Below are 11,075 nucleotides of genomic sequence, written 5' to 3' on the forward strand. Positions count from 1 at the left end.
TAATGCTGTACATGAAAAAAAACTCAAAATTCACAAAAGACTAAGACGTAGGGTCTGAAACCATAGAGGGGAACTTGGGGGATGTGCTCCTGACATCAGCCTTAGACACGCATCAGGCCTCGTCCCAAGGGCAAGTCCCAGGTGGGGAAAGGCAGCTGTGAGCCAGGGGGCCGCACCCCCCAGAAGGCTCTGCAGTGGGAGAAGCGCGGGTGGCAGCGCAGACATCCTAGGAGAGGGGGTCACCTGCACTGCCCCCCAGGGGTCAACATTCAATATATACAGAGACCTCATGAAACTGCACAATAAAAATCACCCTGACTGAAAAATGGGCTGAAGATCTGGGTAGACGCTTTGCCAAAGAAGGCACACAGGAGGCAGCTCCAGAAGACGCCTGTCGCCCCAGTGTCAGATGCCAACGGAAGAAGCCACCGCAGCCTCCTCACCCCCTGGAAATGCTGTGACCCCATCAGGAGGCAGCAGGGGCAGCAGGGAGCCCTGCACACCGCGGGCGGTGCTGGAAGAGGCTGAGCTGGCGGCAAGCAGCATGGGGAGTCCCCGAACTGAAAATAGAAACCCCATGTGACCCAGTTACCCCACTTCTGAGTATTTACCCAAGCCCATTAATTTGAAGATATCAGCACCCCGTTTATTTTGCAGCGCCCTTTGCAACACCGGAGCTGGAAGCCACCTGGTCTCTGAGGGCGAGATGGGGGCGCCCACGGTGGACACTGCGGACAAGGAGTCCTGTCAGGGCCATGTGCTTGGCTGGGCCTGAGGGACACCGACCAGTCCCACGGAGGCGGACAGGCCCGACCCCAGCCCTGCGGCGGGGTGGGGGTGGGGGGGAGGGAGACGGGGGGCCGGGGGCGGGCAGGGGGCGGACCACTCCAGGCTGGCTCCACGTGGTGCCTGCAGACTACGGGACCCGTGGGGTGGGCCGGGCGGCGGGGATGGGCCTTCAGTGGGGACCCTGACGTCATCCGGACACTTGTGGAGTCTCCACATCGCACCCCCCGAAACATACAATGTGACACTGTTACTTCGATAAGAGCAGACGTGGGGATAACGCCGGAGCGGGCGCCGGCGCTGACCGCGGCCAGGGTCTCCCTCGCGGAGGGGCCGGAGACTGGACAGGCCCCGGGCGGGGGAGGCCCCGCGCTGCCCAGCGCGGGGCACAGGGGGCCCCTCCACCTTCGGGCCCGCTGGCACCTGCGGGGCACGGCCGGGAGGACCCGCAACCGTCTTCAGACTGTTCACGGCAGAAAATAATCACGTCGGGGTCCCATGAGGACCGTAAGTAAAGCAGGGCGCCCCCGACAAGGGTGGAGGGTGCCGGGAGCCGGTGCGTGCGGTGGAGGCCGGGGGCGACGGCGCCCGGACGCGAGGGGCCTCTCAGAGGACACCGCGGGCACCGCGTCCCTCCAAGGGCGCGTCCCCCTCCCCGAGTCGCGTCGCCGCCAGGGCGTCCTCCGGCAGGTGTTCCTTTCGAATTTTAAAAACCAAGAAATCTAAACAGCGCCTGGGGCAACGCACAGGGTGTGAGGGATTCGCAGGTGAGGTGGCCTCGGACATGCCCGCGGCCGGGGGCCCTTGAAAGGAGAAGGGGGAGCAGGAGAGAGAGGGGCACAGCTCCCCAGCAGGAAGGCCCCACGGGCACTTCTCCACTCACGTGGCTGGGATGTGGCAGGAGCAGGGCCGCTGTGGACCCCCAGCCTGCCCTTAGGCGCTGCTGTCTCCTGTTGGGGGGTACCCAAGGGATGGCAGTCCCTGCCCCATGGGTGGGGAGGGGCAGCAGCACCCACGGCCCAGCACACCCCAGGTCAGGAGACAAACAACCTCCCCTAATTGGCCACCGGAGGCCACAGGAGGCCCCAGCAGGGGAAGGTGAGGGCTGTGGGCAGGAGCCTCTCCCTTGCCTCCCCCAAGAGCCATGCAGCTGACAGCCCCGCCAAACCCCCAGGATGGCCGCTCCCAGCACTGGCAGGAGCCAACCAGAGGGGCAGGGTCCTCTGCCCCCCCATCGCAGTGCAGCCGGGGTCAGGAGCTCCTGGGGACCCCAACCAGGGGCTGCAGTGAGTGGGGCCCCATATGACATCACTGAGGGCTCAGGCAGGTCCCACTCTGATGGGTGGGGGTTCTGACACTGACATCTGGGAACTGGACATTCCACCCCACCTGCCTGAGTGGACTAGAAATAACCAGGGGTCTCGTGGGGAGCGGCCTGTCCTCCGTGGGCCTGAGACTGTGTGTCTGACATCCAGGAGGGCCCCACTGCGCTGGACAGGGAAAGACACAGGGGGTGCCAGCAGCCCCCCATCCCACCTCTGTGCCTGGAGGTGGTCATCCTGCCCCTCCAGCACCCCAGGTGCTGTCCACATGTGTCTGCTGTGGGGGGTGCTGGCCCGTGGCCACAGCAGAGCAGGGGGGAGGAGCTGGTGCCCTTCACAGGGGGCAGACCCCAGCTCTGTCCACCCTCCTGAGGGCCACCCCCGCCCCCTCGCAGTGCATCCTGGCGCTCTGGCCCCAATGCCTGGCCCTTCACTCCGCCTTTCCTGTCCCCCATGCCACTTGGGCACTGTCCTCTGCCGGGAGGTCGGGTCCTCTGGGGAAGGACAGTCTCCTCTGCCTCTGACCGGCCCAGCCCATGGCTCCCTCTGTCATGGGGCCAGAGCCTCGTGCAGACACCCCCAATTCTGCAAGCTGATGCCTGCTGTCCCCGCCTGCCCTCCCCACGCCGCCACCACAACTGTGCTTTCTGAACACTGTGAGGAGGGTCCCACCGTGGCCAAGGGCCAGCCTGCCCCATGCCCAGGCACCCCGTTGTCACCCGCTCTCGCCTCCCCACCCCTCCTCCCTCTGCTGCTTCCTTTTCCTCCTGTGTCCGCTTGTCCTCCCCCTTCCCTCCTCCCTCTCCCTCCCCCTCCCCTCCCTCCTCCCTCTCCCTCCCCCTCCCCTCCCCTCCTCCCCTTCCCTCTTCCCTCTCCCCTCTCCCCATCCCCCTCTCCTTCTCATTTCCTCTTTGTCTCCCTGTCAGGCATTTTCCCGCGCCTCCACATCTCCAGAAGGATATTCCCGGGTCTCTTAATCCACAGTTTCCAAGGGAAAATCTTCCAGGGATGGCTGCGCCCCAGACGGGCCTGGCGCCCCAGATGGGCCTGGCGCCCCAGATGGGCCTACCTCACGCTCAGCATCCGTCGGCTCAGAGGCAGGTCCGGAGGCCGATGGAGGTTGTTCAGAGGCCCCACGAATGCCACCCCAGCCACCCTTGTGGCCAGTGCAGCCTCCTGGCCCATGGCTGCCCTGGCCAGCGCTGCACCCATGGTGTCGGGGCAAGGAGGGGCGGAAGCCTCCCGCAGCTCCAGGCCAGGTGGTCATTTGGATCCTGATTCACCCCGACTGCCGGTGTCTTCATTGTGCTGACATGACATGTCCTGCAGACCAAGCTGAGTGTCCAGGTCAGTGGTGAGTCGAGTCAGACCCTCCGGCCAGCCGCTCTGAAGCCTGCTGCGACGCCTGCACCTGCCTGGGCTGTGCTGGCTCCTTGTCCTGCCCCATGTTGGGTGCCACGGGCCTCACATCGCCAAAGGTGTGGCCGGTCATCCTGGGGCTGGGCTCATCCCGCCTGGCCACTGCCTCGGACTTGTCTTGTCCAGGCGGCATTGAGAGAACCCCTGGCAGGAGGGAAGCCACGTCCTGGTCTGCTGTCACAGGGCTCCATGCTGGGGCCATGCCAGGGCCACTGTGCCTGCAGGGTCTCCAGCACCCGGCCATTGCAGGGAGTCCCACTAAATGGGCTTGCTGGGGTGGAAATGCCTCTTTAATTTGAAGAGCACCTGGGTGCTGCCATTTCTCCACAAAAAGTAATGATTCCCATCAAAACCCCACTATTATTTTGAGTAAAATCCCCCAAGCCTGGTCAGTGTACGTCTCCACAGGGACTCACCATGCCCAATGTGTGCGTCTCTCCTGCTGGGCTTTGCACGTCCCTCATGGTTGGAAATGTTGCGCATTTTGCCCCATTCTGTTGGAAATCAGTAGACCATATTTAGAGGAGCCTCTGTTCAAACAGGTTGTCCGTTTTCTAATTGGGCCACTGATCACGTGAGCTGCGGGATACTTGATGTATCCTGGACATCAGATACAAGGTATGCAAATATTGTCTCCCATCTTACAGGTAGATTAACCCTTCCAAACACACAGATTTTTTAGACTGATCTAGTCTCATTTGTCTATTTTTCCTTTTGTTTCCTCAGCTTTTGCAGACCTAGCCAAGAAATCATTATCCAACACAACGTCTTGAAACTTTTCTCATATCTTTCCTTCTCTGGGTTTAATAGTTTAGGGGTAATGTTTAAGATTTCAATCATTTTGTGTTACTTTTTATAGATAATTCAAGGTAAGATCCAGCTTCAATCTTCTTTCTGCCTGCTTGTGGCTGGTTTCCCCACTCCCACTGTTGAAGAGACTGTCTTTTACCCAGGGAGTGTTCTTGGCACCCTTGTCAAAGAGCATTTGCCCATACTCCTGAGAGTTCATGTCTAGGTTTCTAATAGTCCATTGATCTACTTATCTGCAATGTTGCAGCACCACACCCTTTTGATGGCTGTAGCTTTGTAATGTGTCTTGAAACCAGGAAGTGTGACACATCCATCTCAGCGCTTTGTAGTGGTTGCTTGGGGTCCCTGGAGATGAGAATTTTAGGATCTATTCTAGAATATATTTTAGGATCTATTTCTTCTTTTACTAAAAATGATATTGGGGTTTTGATTGGAATTGATTTGAATCTTTGATCACTGTGGGTAGTATTGACATCCTCCAACCCATGGACATGAATCTCTTTTCATCAATGTAGGTTGTCTTTCAGTTCCATCAGCAATGCTTTGTGGTTTTCCGAGTACAGTTCTTTTGTCTCCTTGGTTAAGTTCACTCCTTAATTTTTATTCTTGGAGGTATGGTACAAGAATTTCTCTCTTCATTTCTTATTTTAGTCCATATTTTTAGAGTATAGGGATAAACTGATTTTGATTTGTTGATTTTGTATCCTGCCACTTTGCTACATTTATTCTTCAGTTTATCAGATTTTCGTTGGTTATTGATAAGATCATAAAATAGCTGGTACAAGCTGAGATATTTTATTTCCTTTGCAACATGAATGGCTTTCATTTCTTCCCTTTCCCATTTCTCTGGCTAGCACCTCGATACTCTGTTGACTTGAATGGGGGGGACATCCTTGTCTTTTTTCCTCATCTGAGAGGAAAAGCCTTCCATCTTTCACCTTGAACAGGAGGGTAGCAGACAAATGACGTTTACAATCTCCTATTCCTGCTTTTTAAAGAGCTTTTTAAAACATGTAATGCATTTAATATCATTGCTTTTTCTGAACTGAAAACATCATGGTTACACTTCCCGTATCCTCGTGGTACAATGTGAGCAATTTTCAGAAACAACAGCATTGTGCGCATGTACACATCCTCACTCTCCCCTGCCCTTTCTTGCTGCTGCAGACACACATATCCTACATGTATGTGTACTCGCATTAGGTACATATCAACATTGCCAATAAAACGCTTTTAAGGAAGAAGATAGTTGACTTGTTACATCAACTTCAGCCTATTTCACAAAGGAAAAAAAGCTTAATTTTTCACATAAAATTTACTCCCCTCTGCCCCCCCAACCCCCGGGGCAGGCCTAGGCCATCCTTTTGCTGCCCCTGCACACACTGAGTACCTGCCCCGCTGGATGCCACTGAGACTGCTCACGTGGCCAGGGGCCCTCGGTGCAGGACTGAGTGTGAGGAGCCATGTCTCCTGTGAGCAGAAGTCTCCGGTCTGGGGCCCACGGGGCTCTGCAGGAGGCCAGCAGCTCCCTGGGTCTCCTGCCCTGCCACATCAAGGACACAGAGGCGCTGTCTCAGAGAGGAGGCGGGGGTGCTAGCATGGCCTCTGCCGTCTAGCGCAGGTAGGCAGCGGGCACATCGCGCCGCCCCCGGAACTCACCAGACGCAGGTCCAGCGACGCTTGAGGACTAGATGGGAACGCAGGGCAGGTGGGGCAGCTCGCGGAAACAAACTGCTGACAGCGCAGCTGGGACAGGAGGCTCCACGCGCGGCCTTGACCGCACAGACGCCGGGGTAATGGGCAACAAGGCCAGTTCGCCTCTGCTCTCCTGGAGGCCACGAGCGCGGTGGGCAGGCCACGTGGGGGTGAAGCCGCAGAGGAGGGTCGAGCCGGCAGCGGGAGCCCTGGCAGGCAGGGACGGGCGGCGCCGGCGGGAGTCTGCTCGCTGCCTGGCCTCCTGCTCTGAGTTGGTTCTCCAGCCAGGACCGCCCGGCGGCTGCGGGAGCAGCGCTGTCTGCAGAGCGGCCTGAGCACCGGGGCCAGCGAGGCCAGGCCCAGGAGGCGGTGAGGAGCTCGGGGCGGCAGCGCCATCTCCGGGCAGCGGGGAAGGCCGCTCCCTGCTGAGCTGTTCAACTCCCAGGACAGGCAGCTGGCATTGAATGGGGAGGCGGTTTCCTCAGGGAGTTACCGCCCCTCCCAGATGGCGGGGTCTGACCAAAGCACAGTTTCAATCCCTGCCTCCTCTGCATGGCAGGCAGCGTGGCAGGCCGGACTCCGTCTCCCGGTCACAGCCCACCCGGTCGCACACAGCCGGGCCTGTCCCTCAGCGCCGCCGGGCCGGGAGGCCGCCAGGGCTAGGACCCAGCGGAGCAACTGGGTGGGGGGGCACACTGAGGAGGAGCGGCCTTCACTGCACTGTCGGGGTGGCCCAGGCCGGTACCTGCTCAGGGGCCACAGAAAGGGGCTGGCCTGGGGTCCTCACCAGGGCCTTGACACACAGATTGGGGCGTAGTTTCCTGCTTAAAGCAACTTGACTGAACAACTAGCGCCAGGAAGACCTTGGGGAAGGCGGCCGAGACCCTGCAGACCGCAGATTTTGGGGTGATAGTGACTTCCAGGGCAGTTTCTCTTTGTAGGAAGCCAAAGCCCTCCCCCTTGCGGGGTTGTGGCCCCGCACCCGCACCCCAGGGCGCCACAGCCCACCCCCCTGTTGTGAGGTGGCCCGGGCAGGCGGCTGGAGGCCGCTGCTCCACTGTGTGACAGATGCCGCCTTGTTGTCCTCAGCGCGTCATCTCCCCGGCGAGCGCAGGCAGAGGCGGCTTACAGCAGCAGGAGGCTGCCGCCCCACGTCCTGGGGCCTGGGAGCCCAGCTTTGCGGCGGTGCCGGATGCCGGCAAGGGCTTGGGAGAGAAGCCATCCTCATGCCCCCTCCTTCCCATGGCCCTGGCCCAGCCCCCTGGCTGGTGGCTGCAGGTCTCCAGCCCAGCCCCAGACTGCACACCTCCCCTGAGGTCCAAGGGCCCCTTGTCCTGTCCTCTTTTCACAGACGCGTCAGACCCTGGCTTGTGCCCCAGGCCTGCATGGCTGGGTTGTCAGCCCAGGAAAGGTCCCAGCAGGTAACATGAGTCTGGGGAGATGCCCCTCACCCACCTTGGTCACGTTCCATGCACACCAAGGGGAACTGCCTTCTGCATGGCTGGTTCTGGTTCTATTGACACCACGTGTGTCATCTGCTCCATGTGTTTATTCCACCCTGGCACAGGTACAAGCAGGGTGCACCCTAGCACAGGGCCAAGCAGTGTCCACCCTGGCACAGAGCCAGCCTGCATCCACCCTGGCCCAGGACCAAGCAGCGTCCACCCTGGCACGGGGCCATGTCCACCCTGGCACAGAACCAACCTGCGTCTACTGTGGCACAGAACCAACCAGCATTCACTCTGGCCCAGGACCAACTAGTGTCCACCCTGGCACAGGGCCGTGTCCACCCTGGCACAGAACCAACCTGCATCTACTCTGGCACAGAGTCAACCAGCATCCACACTAGCACAGGGCCAACCAGCGTCCACCCTAGCACAGGGCCAACTAGCGTTTACCCTGGCACAGGACCAACTAGTGTCCACCCTGGCACAGGGCCGATGTCCACCTGCACAGGATGCTAGGAGCCTGTTTTCCCAGCATGGGGAGCCTGGGTCCATGCAGCATGGCGTGGACAGCACGTTTCCTCTTGGATTTGTCACTTTTGCTTCTGCGTGACCTTCGGTGGCGGCCACGGCCGTGCTCACGGCTTCCCTGGTGTGAGTGTGGTCGCGGAATGTCCCTCTCAACAAGCTTCCCTGACCCTTCTTTTGCCAGTGCCGGCGGGAGCTGCAGAGGCGCCTCCACCCAGGGTCCTGGCTCAGCGCCCCCGGCTGCTCACCGTCTCCATCAGCACTTTGACCGTGTGGGCAGCAGCGGTGCTGGGTGGACGTGGTGGCACTCTCCTGCCCCGGCCCAGGGCCCGCTGGTCAGAGGGGCAGGCTTCAGCGTGACCACGCCAGGAGTGGACGGGGCGGGCGCGCCCACTGTCCAGCACGAGGAGGCCGGCGGGGTGAGCAGAGGGAGGCAAGGGCCCCACGCCCGCTGTCCTGTCCCCGAGGGACACGGAGTCCTTCTACGCTGTTCCTGCTTCCCTTCTGGGGGCCCCTCCGCTGTCCCTGGGGGTGACGGCCTCCTGTGCCCTGTTAGGCTGAGGGGAGGTGGGGAGATGGCCACAGGCCTGCGGGGCCGGGTAGGTGTCCCTGCGCGGAGCCGGAGCCAAGTCTCCCCTAATTGGCCACCGGAGGCCGAGTCCCGAGCGCGGGAGGAGACGCTCCCCGGCGCAGTGACCCACTCAGTCAGCGCCGCGCGGGCAGGGAGGACAGCCAGCAGCGTGGTCCGCTCCCCCACGCCAGGCTCCCGCAGCAGGACCAGGCGGCCCTTCCCAGGAACCAGGGGCCGCCCCCGCCCCTGCCCCTCGCCCACGGGAGCCCCCGGGCCCGCGCACCCTCAGCAGAGCGGGGAGCGGCGCCTGAGGCGGGCAGGGCCTCAGCGGGGAGGTGAGGCCGGGGTCTGGGAGCGCGAGGGGGCAGGGTGGGTCGCAGGCTCCAAGGCCCCCGCAGCCACAGGGCTGTGCTCTTGAGCCGACCCCGCCTGCCGCGGCCCATGGTGCAGCGCCTGGACCCAGGCGACACCTGCTGGGGCACCCGGCGGCAGAACCTGCTGGGGCTCGGCCCCCCTGCCCAGCAGCCCGGGCCGGGCCGGCGGCTCCTGCGGGCGGCGGGGCCAGCAGGGTCGGTGGCCGGGTGGCCGCCTACTGCCTGCAGCGGGGAGGCCCGCGGCTGCTGCCTGCATTCCCCGGCCCGCGGGTCGGGAGGGCCGTGTGTCCGGCTGAGTGCTCCTCCACGGCCCAGCCCACGCTCGGGGCCACTGCCCGAGGCAGCGCCTCCTCTTGGGCAGGGCCTTCCAGGCAGGGGAGCCCAGAGGCCCCAGTTCGTGCACGGGATCCACCCTCGCCCTGCCCCAGCTGAGCCTCTCCTGACGCCCACAGCGTCCCCCGGCCCAGCGTCCCCCGGCCCAGTGCCCCGGCCACCGCCCCGCTCCGCGACGTGCAGAGAGGGGCACGGCCCCGGGTAGGGCTGTGCAGCCAGAGTCCACCCGGGTAGGGAGCACGGACTGCGCCCCACGGCCACAGGGGACACGCCTGTCTCTGACACACTCAGTGTGCCCCACAGCGCTCACACCCGCTCCCTGCCGGAGCCCGCCAGCCCCACTTGGGGAGCCCCCACACCCCCAGGTGCAGGGACCCCGCTAAGGGCCACCCTGGTCCGCACTCCGAGACACGGAGCTGGGGCTCGCGGCGGGCAGGGGTCACAGACAGACAGACAGGCCCACTGACCTGGCGAGACTGGCCCTGCCCTGCCCCAGCCTGGCCTCGTGGAAGCCCCGCCCCGGCAGGTCAGCAGGACCCCGCAAGTGCATTTCTGAATGAATTAGTCACCAGGCCTGGAAAGGCACAGCAGGGGCGCCTGGGGGTGGGAGCCTGCAGGCGGGAGGGGCACAGTGGTCCCACAGGCAGACCCCAGCCTGCACCCCCGGACCTCCCTGCCCTCGGCCGCTGGTCAGTAACCACGGGACTGTCCTTGCAGGCGCTCTGGGCTCGCCTTGAAGAACTGTGTGGCCGGGGCCTCGAGCAGCAGATCCTGTGCTCCCCGGGCCAGACACCCCTGCCCTCCTGCTGCCCCCATGCCCGGCCCCGCTGCCCGGCTGGCCATGCCTCCCCCCAGATGGGGCAACCTGTCGGACACGGCCCTGCAGGGGTTCGTGCTCCTGGGGTTTGAGGGCGACGAGCAGACGCAGGCCCTGCTCTTCGCCCTGTTCCTGGGCCTGTACGTGGTGACCGTGCTGGGCAACCTCACCATGATCGTGGTCATCACCCTGGACGCCCGCCTGCACTCCCCGATGTACTTCTTCCTCAAGAACCTGTCCCTCGTGAACCTGTGCTACTCGTCCGTCATCGCCCCCAACGCCCTGGCCAACTTCTTCTCCTCCTCCAAGGCCATCTCCTTCCTGGGCTGCGCCACCCAGTTCTTCTTCTTCTCCCTGTTTGCCACCACCGAGGCCTTCCTGCTGGCCATGATGGCCTACGACCGCTTCATGGCCATCTGCAGGCCCCTGCGCTACCCGGTCACCATGCGCCCCTCGGCCTGCGCCCGCCTGGTGCTGGGCAGCTACTGCGGAGGCTGCGTCAACACCCTGGTGCAGACCAGCTTCACCTTCAGCCTCCCGTTCTGCGGCTCCCGCCGCGTCAACCACTTCTTCTGCGACGTGCCCCCGCTGCTGCCGCTGGCCTGCGCCGACACCACCCTCAACCGGCTGGTCATGTTCGGCGTCTGCGGGCTCGTCATCGTGGGCACCTCGCTGGCGGTGCTCGTGTCCTACGGCTACATCGCGGGCACCATCCTGCGCACGCGCGCGGGCTCGGCGCGCCACAAGGTCTTCTCCACCTGCGGCTCCCACCTGACGGCCGTCGGCCTCTTCTACGGCACCGTGTTCGTCATGTACGCGCAGCCCGGCGCCGTGGAGTCCCTGGAGCAGGGCAAGGTGGTCTCGGTCTTCTACACCCTGGTCATCCCCATGCTCAACCCGCTCATCTACAGCCTGCGCAACAGGAACGTGAAGGAGGCCCTGCGGCGGCTGGGCCAGAGGCGCGCGGGGCTGTGA

General features: G+C 62.7%; 1 protein-coding gene across 1 annotated transcript; it reads left to right on the plus strand.

Annotated features, from left to right (window-relative positions):
* Nucleotides 1-10,124: 10,124 nt before the first annotated feature.
* Nucleotides 10,125-11,075, plus strand: LOC311167335 (olfactory receptor 9S13-like; the record flags this gene model as incomplete). Its single annotated transcript, XM_084228248.1, has 1 exon — nucleotides 10,125-11,075. The coding sequence occupies one exon, from the start codon at nucleotides 10,125-10,127 to the stop codon at nucleotides 11,073-11,075; it is 951 nt and encodes a 316-aa protein (XP_084084374.1).

This window comes from Talpa europaea (assembly GCF_964194135.1).
Source record: "Talpa europaea genome assembly, chromosome: 1".
NCBI lineage: Eukaryota > Metazoa > Chordata > Mammalia > Eulipotyphla > Talpidae > Talpa > Talpa europaea.